The following is an 18,134-nucleotide window of genomic DNA, read 5'->3' as shown; positions in this document are numbered from 1 at the left end:
GGATGTATCCCATTGAACGATTTCTTGGAAAGTTGAAACGTACAGTGGGTAACAAGGCCCGTCCAGAAGGATCAATTGCAGAAGCATATATTGACGATGAGTGGCATACCTTCTGTTCCAAATATTTCCATGGAGTTGACACTCGGTTTGATCTGCCAGAAAGAAACTTTGACGTTGACCGAGCAAGACAGCGGAATATATTTTCTGTGTTTTCCCAACAAGTTCGTCCAATTGGTGCAGTGCGTGGTTATGACTTGTGTGGAAGAGAGTTCGAGAAAGCTCAGTGGTACGTGCTGAACAATTGCCCTGAGATAGAGAACTACTTGAAGTAAGTTATAACTTTTTCTTAATTTAAATTGCCTCATTAATTTTAAAAAAATACAAAATATAAAATATTTGTGGTAATCATCAATTTCAGTAATCATATTAACGTGCTAAAGGAACTAGGAGTAAATGATATAAACTAAAAACATGAAGAGGAGTTCCCGAGATGGTTTGAAGAACGGGTAATGAAATTACATATGCGTTACTCAATAACAAATGAAAAATTATTAATTTCAACTTTGATATAGTATACGCTTTACTCAATATGTAGGTTGTACAATTGCATGCGAATAATCCAAATGATATATCTGATGAACTGTATGCATTGGCGCGTGGCCCATCGAGACGCGCTGCTCGATTTTCTGCATGTATTTCTCGGGGAAGTAGGTATCACACACTGGATCAAGATTGTTATAGGAAAACCCAAAATAGTGGTGTCCTAATCGAAGGAAGTCATGATGGAGAAAATATTGATTTCTATGGGGTTATTGTCGATATAATTGGAATGAAATATTTGGGAGAGCTTGCGGTGTATCTGTTTAAGTGTGATTGGTGGGATTTAAGCAATCCTCGTACTGGAGTCCGTGATGATGAATATTTTTTGAGTGTTAATACATCAAAAAAATGGTATGAAGATGATCCTTTTATTTTGGCTTCTCAAGCATCTCAAGTATTCTACTTAGATGACCCGAAGTTAGGAAATCAATGGTGAGTAGTTCAAAAATATTCTCCAAGAAATATATATGATGTTATCCCTCAGGCGGAAGGACAAGATAAAGAAGAAGATGACTCTTCTACTCAAGAAGCATACCAAGAGAGTCAACCCGCCTTAAATTTGTTTGTGGATTTGAGCCAGTATGAGATGATTCCATTAAATAGAGAAGATATTGAGGCTGAAATTGTTGATGCGACAGTTGAGGAAAATGTTGAATCATCTGAACTATCTACAGATGATGAGAGCGAATTGTCAAATGAAACTGATACAGATTCTGATTGACCAATTATGTGTTAACATTACACTTGATGACAAATATTTTACTTATTGAATGTATCAGTAGTTTGAAATTATGCCGCCAAAGAGGAAGGAAGTTCGCAACCCATCTCCACCTGTTCCTAGCTCTCCTTCATTGTCACCATTAGAGATTGATTTTACAGAACAAGGTAAAAATCTAATACTCATAAAAGTTATTAATTAAGGTCCTATAATAGAGATATAAATGAAATTGATTACAATGTTATATTTTATAGAATCTACAGTACAATCTCGTCAAGGTCGAGGCACCACTAGAGGGGTGACGTTAGAAAAATATCGGAAGGTGGGTAAGATCAAGGTTAACATTCCTGACGAACATACTGGGGGCGAAGGACAACCAGCAGCTTGGCTTGCATCACATGTGGGTGCTCTTACACGAACTTACGCACCTTTGGCAACGACTTCATGGAAGAAAGTCCCCCAAGATGTTAAAGAGCTTATCAAGAAGCGTTGTTTGGTAATATTTAAAACATTGATTTAGTAGAATAAATTTCTATATTTTACTTAAATTTAGAATATTATAAATGATAATGTGTTTGTGACTATTTTTTTAAGGATGATTTCGAATTAAATTTTGGTCGGAGAGAGGAGCGTAAGACTGTGGAAGAGCTTATGGGTAATGCATTCCGTAAATATACGAGGTGTCATGAGTATTATAATAAGTTTGAGAAGAAGGAAGATGCACGCCAACATCCTTTCCAGGATGTCCGACCTTCTGAGTAGGAAAAACTTTGTGACATGTTTGAGGATCCATCATATCAGGTATAATGAAATTTAATTATTTTACTTGTCCTATCTGTCATTTTGCTTCATCATATTTTCAATTTCTTTGCAGGAGCGAAGTTCTATAAACAAAACAAATAGATCAAAATTGAAAATTAATCATTATGCAGGCTCAAGATCTTTCCATCGCCTTTCTAAGAAATTGGTATTGATATTTTTTTTATTGGATATAGTTAATTATTTGGATGAATCATAATGACTTTATATCTTAACACATTTATTGTAGCAAGATTCAGATACTAATTATGATCTGACAAAATTATATGCTGCATCGCACACTGATCGTAATGGAGAGTGGACTCATCCTGATGCCCATGAAAATTATGTAAGTTTTATAACCTGTTTTAATTAAATATATTAGAATATTTATGACGATATTAATTCTTTATCTTATATATGGCTAGGATAAAATGATTGCCCTACGTGCTGAATCTGCGTCAGATCAAAATTCCTCAACAAGTGATATTGAGATTTTTACACAAGTCCTGGGTCAACGTTCAGGATATTTGAGGGGTTTGGGTCGTTGTGTAAAGCCTGGTCCCTCTTCCTCTTCTTCTGGGAATGCATCTATGACTTCTATAGCGCTAGAGAATGCGAATTCCAGAATCGAAGAATTGACTGCAAGACAGCATGAGTTAGAGGCTCAATTGGCAAAACAAGCAGATATGGAGATGCGCCTCAAACAACATGAAGAACAACAAGAAGAGTTCAGAAGACAGATGCAACTCCAAATGCAGCAGCTTATGCAACAGTACAGGCCTCCAAGCAACTGATGGATTTTGAGATTATCTATTTATGTACGAACAATGCCCGTCTCGACTGTTATTTATTTAGTTTGCGCTTATTTTAACACTTTTGTGAGTGTTAAACAGTTTCTAATATATTTTTTCAAATAGTATGAATGTCTATTTGGTTTTCTATTATTGATTTAAATTAAAGATATATCGTTCGAACGAACGTAAAACGTTCGAACTCTATGTAATGACAATAGCGTTCGAACGTAAACGTAATGTTCGAACGATCACACAAAGTTCGAACGTAAATAATTTCAGTCGTGTTCGAACATAGCCTATACCGTTCGAACCCATATACCGTTCGACCTGACCATTTAACGTTCGAACACAAAGACAATTCATAACGTTCGAACGAATTCATGTGTGTTCGAACATATTTCGAAATCGTTCAAACACGTCACTACTGTTCGAACTTAAAATTTTTTCCGTTCGAACCATTTTCTAGGACGAATTTAAACCGTGACAAAAAAAATTTTCGTTCGAACGTGTTCGAACGGTTTCTTCCAAAATCAAGCTATTCGTATTCACTTAACATTTTGAGATAAGTGGTGATTTCACAATATCAATTAAGGAATTTCATTGCTAATTAGGGTGCTACAAGCCCTATACAGACAGGTAGCCACTACAACAAATAGTGGCTTTTGAGATAGAAATTTTTCCCGCAAATACTATTTGGTAACAAATAATTACCGCGTTTTGCCACCAAATTCACGTCGTCAGAAGATTCTCGCCGCAAATAACTATATTGGACCATTTACACCCAATCCCCACCCATATTTCTTTGTCTTTGCTTGTTGGGCCAGCTAATTGACACCACCATACGCCATCCCGTCTATCAATATATTATTCCTAAGAAAAACAGCACAAAATCACAAAAAATAATAAATATATAAAAAAGAATTGAATCACACAAAACCAACAATAATCGCACAAAATAAAAATAAAAATAAAAAACAAATTCAAATATGTACTCAGATCTATAGATCTGTGCAGTGGCGATGTACTTACATTAAAAAATCGTATGAAGAAATCTTAAATCCAAGGCGGCGTGGTGATGATTGTGGTCTTGGGTCTCAGAGACCCACAGCCAAGCAATGGTCATATGACTTGTACTGTCGTAGGCTACAACTTGGCCAAAAGTGTGGAGATTCTAGAGAAGAAGAGGACTGAGAGCAGAAAAAGAAGAAGAGGAGCAGAAGATGAGAGAGGCGCCACTTAATGGTGTAAATCGGTCAGGTCCGGTGGGGATGATGGACTGAAAATTTTGATCCATCATTTTCCCAGTCATGTAACCCTCCATTCCCGTAGGCTAGAAGTGTCACGTGTTTTTCATAAAATAAACTCGACAAAAGATCTCATATTTAATAAATGAACTTTAGGATTTATTTTGTAGAAAAATGTATAATAAAATGTCTTCCAAAAATATTAAATGAATAAAGTGAATAAATTTATGTCATAAAAGCAAATCTTATTCTAGAAAGTCTGAAACTAAATCAACTGCTCCTTCTAATTCTGGTCTGCCAACTTGTATTCATCATTCTCACCTGAGTAGTTAAAAATATGAAAACAAACTAAAATAAGTCGAAGACTCAGCAAGAAATCCATCACAACGTAAACATAATAAACATACGATTTTCATAAAAAGTTTTCATGCTAAGAGCTTAAAATCATGACTGTTCATACTGATGTTTATGCTATGCATGACTTGATTTATCTGATTGAACTGACTGATCTAACTGTCAACACACTTAACCATGTGTGCGAGGTTGTGCACCGGTCCCACATCCCGTGGCCGCGAGGGGAGCTGCTGATAGTATTCTGGCATACTATGGTGGACCATGCTTGAGTTCGTGGCTTGCACATCCACCCTGATCTGAACTGCATTGGTACCATGCTTCTGAATGACCATCTAATTAACTGATCTTATATTATCTTACACTTAAACTTAAGATAGCTTATGTGTCTTGTACACATGAGATACATGACATAATACAAACATAATTATAATTTTTGAATTTGAACATGATGCGGAATGACATGATTGTATGCTATGTTGGATGACATATTTGCATATGACATGAGTGGTGCATAAATAATGACTGTCAATGAACTGGCTTGAATAATACTTATATATAAGCTGAACTGTGATGATCCTAATTTGTGATCAAATTACTTACCTCGCTGCGCTTCTTCTTGAATCTCACTTCGTAACTCGTCACCTATACGCAGTATTAACTATCACTAAATCTGTCTAGTAACAACATGTACTAATATCCTACTTAATTAAATTCATAATACAGAAAATAGTTAAATAAATCTTTGTTTAACACCATAATCAATAAATCATGATATTTTAAAATTACTTAAATACTAATAACATATTATAATTTAGTAAAATACTTGGGCTATTTTAAATAAGTCTTAAAAATCTCAATTCTTAAAATAGGTTTCCTTTCTTAACATAATTATTCAATCTTATAGGAACTCTAATAAATATTAATATCATTTAAATATTCTTAACATATTTCTTAATTTTTCCATTTAAAGTATAACATAATAATTTTATTAAAATCCTACTAACTAGACAAGGGAATAATAACTAAAATATTTGGCTCAATTGTATACTTTAAAATATATTTCAAATTCTTTAAACACCTTATAAAAATGAGCTTTTGACTAATATATTTATTTAAGTAAAAACTCACATTTAAAATATTAAGCCCAACCAATAACAAATAAAATACTCAAACCCACATGAGTCCAAGCCCAATTAAAAATTACAAGATCATTTAAAAGTAAGCCTAGCATTCTTTGTCTTAGGAAAAACACTGGCTGTATGGGCTTAGGGCCCAAAGGCCCATTATGAATCAAAGGATCTGGAGATTTTAGAACACACGGAACAAAACAAATAAGGAAAAGGTTGTGCGTAAAGGAAATAAAGGGCTCGAGATAGAAAGAGACGTGCGATACTCACCTAGAGGAGGAGCTAACGTGTGGTGGCTCTAGGTGGCTGGGGAAGGATTGGCGACGCGACTGGGTGGTCCTCTGGACAGAGTGGTGCGACGCCGAGAGAGGAAGCGAGAGTTAGAGAGAGAAACTGTTAAACCGAAAGCATTAGGGAGAGAAACTGGTAGCCGACGGTGGTGGGCTTACCGGAAGGGAGTGGACTCGACAGGGTTGAGCTGGTCGGCAATTTCTGTGGCCGAGGAGAGGGTGGTTTGCTGCGGTGGCTGCTAGTTGCTAGGAGGGAGGTTGTGGTGGTTCTAAAGAACAAGGCTCACAATTGCTGTTAGGGAAGTGTTTTCTCTGTTTCTTTTCTGTTTAACTCTGGTTTGAAGTGCGGGAGAAAATTTTGATTTCCGTTGGAGGTTTTGGTTGTGGGTTATCATGGGTTTATATAGTGGGAAAATGAATGTTTGCTGATAAGATTTTTAGAGTTGGTTTCCCATTATGATTTGGATTTACCAATTAGGGGATAAGGATGAGTATGAGGTTATGATTATAAAATCAAGAGATGAGGTTTACGGGTGGAGATAAGAAGAAATAAGAGTTAAATTTGAACCAAAACTCTAGTGGAACGTAAAGATAAAATAATGATAATAATAATAGAATGTTTATAGTTATAAGAAAAATACATAAAATTTATTTGTTGGCCTAATCTTAGGATCGGGTTGTTACAGGTCACCCCTAGTGGACCGGACCAGACCGTTAGCTATCAGTCTGGTCGGTCCATATTGGTCCATGTCAGCTTCAAATGGGGGCCCAATCATACAAAAAAGCACATCATTCTTGAAGTATACAAAAAAGTTCGCAATATGTATTTTTGGCCCATTAGTTAAAAAATAATAATAATAAAAAGCTCACAATGTTTCTAATTTTGAATAATACAACTATTTAACTTTATTTGCACATTTGTTACTTAAAAATAACCTAACGAGACAGGAGGATCGAACGGACGGGTCGGGTCGGGTCGGGTCGCAGGACACTACAGCTAATGAAGTTTTTAACATTATGGTTTTTAGTAATTTTTTTTTCTTTTCAAGCAAGCATAATATATATATATATATATTAAACAGTTATAAAATACAAGAATTAAAGGGGTGAGAGACCCCAACAATCATCCCAAACTAGCTAAAACAGGATAAGAAAAAGAAAAAAATGGATATGGAGCCAATGACTTGGCTTCCACCCATTTCTCATAAGGGGAAGCCGCCTAAAGCTATTTTTCTGCAATTCAAAGATCAGACTGCAATACTACGACCAAAAACTATAGTAGATTGTGTTGTGTTGCACTTTGCTAGTCCAATTTGGTTGAAAGAGACACTCATTTTCTCTTTCTCATGATGATTTTTGGTTAGGAGAAATGGAACATAAGAAAATGGTATCCAATAGATGTTCCGATATAACGGCAGACAACTGTCAGTGGTTGTAAAGGCAAGTGGAGATCACGCGCCATTGTTGGTGAGAAGAAGTTGACTGGATCTACAAGATTCAAAGCTACTGATTTTATTTCTATTGCACATGAAGGCAGAAAATACACACCATTGCACAATGGCATGTGGATCTCACACATGGTGTAGTCTATGCATGAGACCCACACGCGACTTGTTTGGATGAAGTTTTTCTAGAGGAAAAGATCGATAGTTAGGGAGTCTTGTGGAGCAACGTTTGGTGGTCGTAGGTGGCCGAAAGTAATAGATCGACCCATCTCCATGCTATTTCAGAAAAACAAAAGAAAAAGTCGGAGAAAAACCAATGGACAACACAGAAGAAGACCTGATAGTAGGAGGAAGCTCCTCCCTCCTCTGGACGATGGTGGAAAGATTTTTAAGAGATGGGTTTTTTTTTTGGGGGGAGAGAGAGCTTTTCTCTGGCTCGAAAAAAATAATTTAAAATTATGAGATTTCAATAAATTAAGAATGATAATTAATTATTATCATCTTCTATTAATGAATTAATTAATGAAACTGATGCATCGAACACCTTTCAATTGTCATCTAGCGTATCAATGTTTTTTTTATGGTTGCATATAAATTAAGGTGTTTGGCCAGCAATATTGAAACAACTAACACAGTAGTTTCTTCTTGTCAAGATAGGATTTGAGGAAAAATTACAAAATTTGCCTCTCAGCATCAATAAGACATCATTCGAAACAACCTTCAATGGAATCTGTCTTTTTATCAAGTTTATTATAATGAAAATAAAACTAACATAGTCCCAGCTTTTTTTTCTTTTTTTTGGGCCTGTATATATATTTTTTATCCTTGCGCTTTGTCTTCATATTTAATTTCCTATTTTCTTGGTTTTTGTTTTTGCTTTACAGTCCAGAGAGCCCAAGAAATTATCCAATCCAAAAGCTGAAAAGGTCCAGTCCATATTTTATCAACTGGGATCCTTTTCGGCCCAAACATATATGCATCATTGGGTTTGTATCTGAACAAACCAATCTCTTTCCCAATATTCCAAGAGATAGGGACCACCATGTTAGTCGTTATTGGAAATTTTACTATATTTTGCAAATGTAGATTATTAATTCTTTTCTGATTTCCAACATCAATGAAAAATAGGATGTGCAAATAAAAAGGCAACGGTAATTTGGGAGTGTAAAAATGTAGTTTTTGGCTGACATTTATCACACACAGACGAGTCTTGTGACATGAGAGCGAGCTGTATGACCAAAACATGTGAACAAGCCTAAAAGGCCAATTAACTACAGCAAGGATCTTGTGCAACTGGTAAATGTGCATACGAGAGAGAGAGACAGAGAGAGAAGAAGTGAAAAGCAAAGGAAAAACGCATGAAGGGTTGAAATGATTTCAATATTAGGAGTGGTGGGGAGGAGAAATGCATTGATTTGAGGTGCAGCATGCGTTATAGCATTGTAATAATGTCCAAAGTCCAAAGACACAGGGCTAGCCTTTATGATTACACGCATATTATATTGCATCTTGTGCCCACCCTTGCTGATCCCCCAAGCCAAGAAAACCCCACCCCCCAAAAAAACAAAAATCCTCGTTAATTTCTTTGCTTTGTAAGGAAACTAAGCAAAGAATAAAGAAACGTTGTTGAAAACTGATGCTAATGCTTCCTTCTTCTTACATTGTTGGCATTAAGTCTTAGGCTGCATTTGATTTCCAAATTCAGCTGAGCTCAATTGAGTTCAGTCTAAATTTAAATTGAATCTAGCATCCAAACACATAACTCTCAAATTACTAAACTCATCTCAACTCAAAACCTTCTTACATGTGAGAGCCGCAACCTTTTTCAACTTAAAACATCTTTATACTTGGAACTCATAACTTTTTTCAATTTTCCATAAAAAGTACTAAACTCATCTTAACATCCAATTACATTTTAAACTCAATTTAAATAGGCCTCACATAACTCCATCTACTACTCAAGTCATTACTATTTATAAAGAACTCAACTCAACTCAATATCCAAACGTAGCCTTACACTTGCGCAAGGTGATAGTGTTGTACTTGTTTCCAAGTAAGAGAAGAGTTCCACCTAGAAAATTAAAGAAACGAAGATTATTGTGCTCATTAAGTTATTTTTCAAACAATTTTGGGTAAGAATTTGAATGGGTCTTTTCTGGAGTCTTAAGTGAGAGAGAAGTTGCCTAAAAAAGTCATGTGAGATGCAATAATACTGTAATATTACTTATCTATTTATCTCTCTCTTACTCGAGTTTGAACTTAAGAAAATCTTTTTTATACAACTGGAATCTCTTAAATCGATTATAAAAAGCCAATGCTCATTTCCAAACATTGTAAGATCCCATTCACCACGTTTCAATACTATACTCAATACCATGCAGGTGTTACATTAATTTGTCTCCCACCCCCAAATACTCCTTGTTGACAAGGTGGTAGTATGAAAGAGCTAATTGCATGTGGCTGCATAAAGCATGATATGTTTATACGCACGCAAATTAATACACATCAATACATTTTTGGGTTCAAACTTCAAAGTATATGATTAGTGAGGAGCAAGAGAAGCACGTTGATAACTAATCAATAAATCATTCTAATCCCATTCCCCACTCACGTGTCTTTGAGTAGAAGCATTTGAGGGGAGAAAAGAACATGAAATTTTGAAGGCACTCGAGTAGAGAATGTAATATTCTCAAAGTCATGTCAAGGTGAGCAGCATTACAAGTAAGATTGTGAGAAATTACCTACTAAAATGGTTGAATTATAATGCCAAGATAAGATCATAATTAAGAACTATTACAGGGAATTTTGAAGTTGCTGCATATGTGGGACTGACATGCAACATCCCAATGATATTTTGGAGTGGGTATCGGTTTTTCATAATTTGAGAGTATAGTTTGTCAGTTTCGATATTTTGGAAGTGAGAAACATCTGATAGTTTGAAGATGTTAAGTGTATATTTTCCGTCTATAATTTAACCAAAAAAGAGAAAACACTCTTGACTGACTAAGGCAGTTTGGGGAGTCCTGAGTTTTAAGTCGTGGGATGATAAATAATACATTCCCAATCATTCTGTTCCCTCCTTTCCTCATCTTCCATCACCAGAATTCAATTCCAAGCAACCACCACTTCCTAAGGACCTTATAAAAGCCAGTTCAAAAGACCAAAAGTTCACCAAAAGCTATTCTTAGGACACTAACTTCAAGGAACTGCAAAACATGTCCCCCATGGTTTCCTTCCTGCTCTTCACTTCCTTAACTATTCTCTCCATTGCTAGAGCTCAAGATAGAGCTCCTCATGGGGTCGCTAATGAAAACCCCATAGCTTTTCCACCATCAGCATATGATTTCTTCCATCCAAACACTCAAAACCCCAATACCAAAGAGCCTTGTTACCTGTCCAATTGCTCGCCCTTGCCTATGGCAGCACAAGTAGTTGAAGCCACTCCAGCACATGAGAGCAGAGCATCCACTTCCCAGCATGGCAGGAGCCGAGTTGGAGCTGGTGGGATTGCTGGCATTGTGTTCGGCTTTGTTTTTGCTGTGCTTTTGGCAATGGGTGCATACTATGTAGTGATCACGCGTCGAGCCAATACAAGTCGGACCAATTCTGTTCAACCTGATGCTTAATCGACATGCTCACCACAAGAAGCTTTATGAAACTTAGGCCTCCACCCTTCTTGTCTCTTTCTTTTCCTGTTTCTCTTTCGTTTCTTCACATTTTGTTCAGGTTATGGAATGTGGCTGTAATACTATAGTGATAAGCTGCATAGTATTTCACAATTATGGCTCATGGTTCATTTATGGTCAAACTTTGGTGTATAAGCCATAAACATAATCAAATGATTACTGAACTCTAGTGAAGGACAATGGGAGAGTACAAGCAAAGGCTCTAAAAGCCGACAAAAAACGCCCAAAATATTGTTACGATCATCAAAGGTGCCTCCACTCAAAAGAAAGAGAAAATAAAATAGCATCCAGACATTCCAGAGTAATCAGATTGATTGCTGAAGTATAGAGAATTAAATTAGCCAGAAAGGATACTTTTTTATAAGTACAGCAGTATCATTGTCAACCATGCAATAAATCATTGTATCAAGAACCTGAATATATTACAGCAGTATAATCAGGACCCTGATTATAGCTTGATCAGTAAGAAACTGACCAGAACATTTCGCTACAAAAATCAACAAATTCTTCTCCACACATTTCTTTGACTCCCACACAAACAATGCGACTCAGTACAGAAGAAATTGTTCGCTGAAAGTTGCGAACTTAAATTCCAAAAGAAGAACCATTCGTTGGGTAAATTAATCAATGGTTTGGAACATTCTTCTGTTGGAAAGGGGAAGAGTCAAGATTTATGCATGTGTAGCTGGAAGAAATTAGAAGGAAAATAGAGAAGGGAAAAACAAATGAGAAGCATGGCCCATGTTTGGTTTCAGAATTTCAAAAATTTTTAACTTCAATCCAAACATTTTTTAAATACCAGCAACTTTTTCTGTTTCTCAAAGAAAAAAACCTTTCATCTAATCATTTGCCTATGTTTCCATGAAAAATAAAAACATAAAAACTAAAACAATTGTCACAAAAATCCAGAAATATTACACCTCTCGCAAATTATTCAAACAACTTCTCAAATTTACCTACCCAAATTCACAAACAGTTTCTGGATTACTCCAACAGTTTCTCATTCTTTCATAAAAAACAATACAAAACACATCTCAAAAAGTTTTTTAAGAATTCTCAGAATTACACAAATTTTCACTTACCAAAATTGTCATTCATTCTCAGTTTTTTAATTCCTTTTAAAAATAAGAAAAATCTTCATTCTCAGACACTACCTTCCCAGCAAATATACAAATCCCGCTGTATTTTGCGTAGCTCCACACTGAGATTTCAAATAATTACACTAACATGCCCAAAAGGGCTTTAAATCAAGCATCATTTATTCAGAGATTTACCATGACTAAGATCAAATGAACTCAAAACGAACATCCAAACCAAAAAGGGTCTCCAACTCTCACGAAGTCCACATGTTACGACCAGTTAAGTGATGAGGCAAGTATCGTGTGGGCCACACAGTATCCAAAGATTCAATAAACAGAAATAAAAATCTCCATTCCAAATCATACCACGTAAATGCATCATATTGATAAATAGATGTTTGGAGGAAAGACTAGTATCATGTTTGTCCAGCTGAGCCAAAATAGACGGAAGAAGAAGAACCACATCAAACATATCGTTACTCATTTAGGAATAATAATTGTCGGAAAATTATTATGTGGGTTCTTCATCATATTTCCTGACCCAGGATGTGTGTCCCTTGCATAATACAGAACAGGTGCAAAACTACAAATGTGGCCAGGCTGTAGTATGTGTATGAAAAGAACAGAGAAACACTCATAAATTGGTAGTGAAGTACTCCGACATTTCTACCACCCACGTGAACTAAGCAAATCGATTACTGGTCCAAATGTCTGGTCCACAGCCTTGTTCCATAGATGTGCAAACTGTGAGCGAGACTGCTTTCCGAATATAGGTTCTCTCACCTGGAAGGAGTTCAAAGTGGAAACTATTAGAAGTCACTGCCTTGCATTGCGTGAACCAGGTGCTTAAAGATTTCAAAGAAAATAACTATTGTATTAAGAGATCAAGCATCCTTTATCTGTTGATTCAATCGTATCAATAAGACCCCATTATTATTACCTAGTTTGAGAAAGTGGATTGAACGCAAAGATTAAACATACAACATTCATATGATAATAAAGCAGAGACCCAACCTCAATCAACTGCCAACAATACAAATTGGAGTCAGTATCTATGATATGCAGACCTAAGATTGTGCCATTTTCAAAATGAGAGGCTCAATCACATCAGATTCGTATGTAGTCACCTCACATACAGCTTGGTCATTTCACAGAACTGATAGCCAGAAAATTGAAGAATAATTCTGCCCCCAAAGCCTTCGCCTCTCATAATTTACCTAGGACTAATCTTTTTTATTTGTGCGAATCCCATACACCAAACTTCAGCCACACTCCCCTTTACTATTCAGCTCCCATTTAAACTAGACCCGCCCGAGATATCCCCGAAATGGGAATCAGAAAATGCTAGCACAACATCTTACAATACACACAATCCTATGTATCAAAATCCCTCATACTCCAATCCTTGACATTCTCATCAAGGTCAGTGTTATGCCACAATGCCTTCAGTTGCATGGCATTGCTAGGTTGGCTCTTATATCATTTTTCATGATCCAAATACGCCCTAGTCATATCTATGAGATACTCCATGATGGACCAATCACTTAGTTAAGACTCACTATAATATCTTGAACAGTTAAGATTCACTTCCCAAGCCAAATACAGGAGTCTACAAATACACTCAACATGGGAGTCTACATAAACCAACACAGCAAATAATCCAGAATATTATAGTACAATGCTTCTCTTGGTTCTATGTTTGATCCCACATTGACTAAGTATGAGATTGGTTGGTGGTTTATAAACCCCTAGGCACCCTTCCCTTGTAAGCCAATTTTCAAGGGTGAGTTCTACCTAGTGGGTTCATAACAAATAGTATCAGAGTCACACCACGTATGCAGTCCATGTTGTGACGGTTGCAATCGTGCGACACGGGGGGTGATGCCGGCATGGCAATGTTCGTCTGGGGCTAGGAAAGACCTAGCGCACAGCCAGCCCGTGTGAGCGCCAGGACCGCCGTGGACATCGGCTGCGGAGTGCAGTGGTTGTAACGATCTCACATCGACTAAGTATGGGATTGGTTGGTGGTTTATAAGCCTCTAGACACCCTTCCCTTGTAAGCCGGTTTTCAAATGTAAGTTCTACCTAGTGGGTTCATAACATTCTATGAAAGAATGAGGCAAAAGCCTGCTTTCAACCCTCTGGGTTAAAATCAATAACAAAATCAAAATTAGGTTTTCATACATTTTTTTTTTTTTTTGATAAGTAGGTTTTCATACATATTAAATCAAAAATGAAATTTTGAAAAAAGAAAAAAGGAATTAATGTCGAACCATAGCTGTTCCTCTTTTTCCAAATGCAAAACACCAGAAATGGGGAAAAAATCATTCGCAAAGTACAAAGACGTAGCAAGCTTTCGGACACGATCCCAAACGTTTCCCTCCATAGGCGTACCCAAGATGCATTTTCCTCTCACATTGACCATTGTCTTCTCCCACATACACAATAAAACTGCGCCCCCCCCCCCCCCCCCCCCCCCAAACGAAGGGAAATAGAAAACACGAGTAGAGGATTGAATAAATTCTGAGATGCCTAGCTGTAACAAGGTTCTCATTGAATCCTAGGGTCTCAGATACCAAAAGTTCATATCACAATGTTAAGGAGAATGGGCGCTAGAATCACCTGAGACTGAAAATCGGATTGAGCTTGGTTATAAGAAATGGATTTATAGATGCTTCTACGTTGCTCAAATACAACGATTCCCGTGAATATGCTTCCGAGAGCAGCGCCGAGAAGACGCTCCTGCATTAATTAAAATTTCAACAACAAAATAGCCATAAAAAACAGGATTATTTTTTTTGAAGGAAAAAAAGAATTAATCTAAGGGACCTGATAGAGAATGAATGAGCACCTGAGTTAGAACGCTAACCATGATGGCGTCTGGTGCTGCTACTTTTTTTTGTTGGGAGTTCTCTGCAACGTAGAAGAGAATTTGTCTGCCCCAGGAACTGGCTAAGAGTCCTGAGAGGACGGCCATGCTGGACTAATGACCCAACCAGGCTGGGCTACTGTCAAGTTTAGCCCACTTTTCCAGACCATTTGAATCGGAAAACTCGGATAGGAACTAAGAGCATTATGCATCTTTAGGCATGAGTAAAAGTTTTTAAAATTAAGCTCCTAGTTATATTTGGTTAAACACTAATTAAAGTAATATTTTAATTATTTCTAAAAAGTATTATATTTTAATGTCGATATTATCTAATTATTTTAAAATCTATATTATCAATTTCAATTTTCATATATAACCCGTTATTTTCTACATTATTCTATTTCATTAATAATAAATAAATTATGAAATTAAAATTAAATTATTAACGAATATATCATTCCATTTTCTACCTTATTTTAAGTAAAAATTAAATTATTAATTAATATATGAAGTGTATTTGTAAAATATTACAAAAAAAAATTATAAAATATTATTAAAATATATAATATTATATTATTATTTTAATTTTAAGATGGCTAGTCCAATATGGATTCACCTAACCAAATGTTAATGCTATAGCTAAAACTTGAAATTCTAGCCAAAAGTTAGACTTGACATTATCAATGCTAGAGGCCGGTTTGGATTTTGAGATTATGAAATGAGATAAGAAATTTTTGAATAGTAATAAAACAGTTTGTAAATAATTGTGAAATGGTTTGTTAAAATATTTTAAAGTGCTTTGAAAAAAAATAGAGAAAAAGTTGAATAAAAAAATTTTATAGTGTTTTTTTTTTTTTGTGTTTTATTTAGAAGTTTAGAAAAGTTGCAATAATTACGTTATAATTAAATGAAAATGTTGAAAATTTAAAATCGAAAAATGTTTGTATTTATAGTGTTTGAATGTTGAGATGAGAGAGATGATATAAGATGAAATCATCTTACAATCCAAACGGAGCCCTAGACGCAACTACTCACCCAGCTGAGTTTACTGATCAAATGGACCGTTAAACATGCCAGTACCACATGGGTAGTGCCATATCATATTAAAAAAAGCAGAACATAAAAATCTTTTTTTTTTTTACTTATTATCACCAGTATTAATTTATTATCATGATAGCAAGCATTTGTAGAATGATTCATTTGACTACAAACTATTATCAAATCCCTTAATAAATCCTCAAAATGTACTATTTAGTTCATTAGCAAACAATAATGTTGCCAACAGTTTCAATTAATCTCCCATGTTTACAAAATCATAATTTTATTTTTATTCTATTGCGTTAAAGAAATATCGTGGTCTACAATTGATGGGCCTTATTTTATATTAATAAGAAAATATAACGAGAAACAGATCCAAAAAAAAAAAAAAAAAGATGTCTTACGACTGCAAAAAAAAAAAAAGGAGTTTTACATTTTGTTTATAACTTATAGTTTAAGTAATAGGTTCTATAGTTAAAACTTATTTACTATTTGGTAATTCTATGTTTAAAATACTTTTAAACATGTTACATTTATTTAGAAACAAATTAAAAAAATGTTTTATGACGTAGAAAAGATGATCATTTGATTTTTTAAAAATTGTGACCATATCCGTTTACTATAAATATATTATATTTGACTTGTTTTGTTCGACTTTCAGCATATTTTTTAAAGAAAACAATTGTCAAGTGAGTGCATATTGTGTGAAAGAGCAAAAAGCCATAAAGAGTGTGAGTTGAGATTGAGTGACTGCAATCTCCTCTGGTTAATAAAATTTCTGTAGTTCTGTGGACGTAGACAATTTGATAAATCATTTATATTGTGTGTTTTATACTTGATCGTGCTTGCTTTTACTTTAGTTTGTCATTGTTGGTGTGTGTGTGTTTTACACAACAACTGGTATCAAAAGCCAAGGTCGGATCTGAAAGAGAACGATGACTGGAGATAAAGTGAAAGCACCCATGATCGAGAAGTTTGATGACACTAATTTTGGGTATTGGAAGATGCAGATTAAGAACTATCTCTATGGGAAGAGGTTCCATCTTCCATTATTGGAAAAGAAGCCAAAGAGTATGGATGATGTTGAATGGACTTTATTAGATCGACAGGTTTTTGGGATTGTTAGGCTGACCTTGTCCAGAACAGTGGCACACAATGTTAGTAAAGAGAGAACCATGACAGATCTCATGGCGACTTTGTCAGGTATGTATGAAACGCCGTCGGAGAGTAACAAAGTGCATTTATGAAGAAATTGTTCAATCTGAAGATGTCAGAATGTATGTCAGTGGCCCAATACTTGAATGAATTCAATACAATCACAACTCAACTGTCTTCTGTAGAGATTGAGTTTGATGATGAGATCAAAGCATTGATTTTGCTAGCATTGCTGCTAAATAGTTGGAAGGACATAAGGATGGTTGTGAGTAGTTCAGTCGGCAAGATGAAACTGAATTACAACAACGTACGTGACATCATCCTTACTAAAGAGGTACGTAAAAGAGACTGGGGTGAGTTCTTGGGTTTAGGATCGGCCCTAAATTTTGATAATCGAGGCAGAGGACATGACAGGTCAAGCTCCAAGAGCATGGGAAAGAGCAAGACAAGATCTGGGCAGGAAATCACGTGCTAGAGTTGTTGTAAGTCGGGCCACATTAAGAAAAACTGCAGAAATCAAGAAAGTGCTGAGGATGATGCTATGAATGTAGTGGCAGAAGAAATTCAATGATGCCTTACTTCTTACAATGCACAGTCCAATTGATGATTGAGTGTTGGATTCGGGGGCTTCGTTCCATAGCACCTCACATCGAGAATCATACAGAATTATGTTGCTGGTAATTTTGGGAAGATGTATGCGGCTAATGAAGAGGCACTAGATGTAGTGGGAGTGGGTGATGTACACATCACACTTCCAAACAGGAGCGTGTGGATTTTACAGCAAGTTAGACACGTTCCAGATCTAAAGAAAAAACTTGATCTCACTGGGACAGCTTGATGACAGCGGTTATGCAGTAGCGTTCTCTGGAGGAGCTTGGAAGATACTAAAGGTGCGCTGGTCTTAGCGCATGGTAAGAGATCTAACTCTTTATAT

The 18,134-nt window shown here is 35.8% G+C and overlaps 2 protein-coding genes across 3 annotated transcripts; one reads left to right on the top strand and one right to left on the bottom strand.

Moving 5' to 3' along the window:
• The first annotated feature begins 10,597 nt into the window (after positions 1 to 10,597).
• Positions 10,598 to 10,999, top strand: LOC121238134. Its single transcript, XM_041134977.1, has one exon. It carries the CDS (start codon positions 10,598 to 10,600, stop codon positions 10,997 to 10,999), a length of 402 nt encoding a protein of 133 aa, XP_040990911.1.
• A 1,600-nt stretch (positions 11,000 to 12,599) lies between these two features.
• On the bottom strand, positions 12,600 to 15,160 carry LOC121239874. Of its 2 annotated transcripts, none has more exons than XM_041137229.1 (3): positions 15,008 to 15,160; positions 14,761 to 14,880; positions 12,600 to 12,921 (listed from the first exon to the last, which is right to left on the bottom strand). In XM_041137229.1, the coding sequence occupies exons 1-3, from the start codon at positions 15,113 to 15,115 to the stop codon at positions 12,805 to 12,807; spliced, it is 345 nt and encodes a 114-aa protein (XP_040993163.1). In that variant the 5' UTR covers positions 15,116 to 15,160; the 3' UTR covers positions 12,600 to 12,804. The 2 variants fall into 2 exon arrangements, with proteins under 2 accessions (XP_040993163.1, XP_040993162.1); XM_041137228.1 differs by having other exon boundaries at positions 14,990 to 15,145.
• Between the last annotated feature and the right edge of the window lie 2,974 nt (positions 15,161 to 18,134).

This window comes from Juglans microcarpa x Juglans regia, chromosome 7D (genome assembly GCF_004785595.1).
Source record: "Juglans microcarpa x Juglans regia isolate MS1-56 chromosome 7D, Jm3101_v1.0, whole genome shotgun sequence".
In the NCBI taxonomy this organism is placed as follows: domain Eukaryota; kingdom Viridiplantae; phylum Streptophyta; class Magnoliopsida; order Fagales; family Juglandaceae; genus Juglans; species Juglans microcarpa x Juglans regia.
The sequence above is the reverse complement of the archived record's forward strand: the minus strand, read 5'-3'. Positions and strand labels throughout refer to the sequence as shown.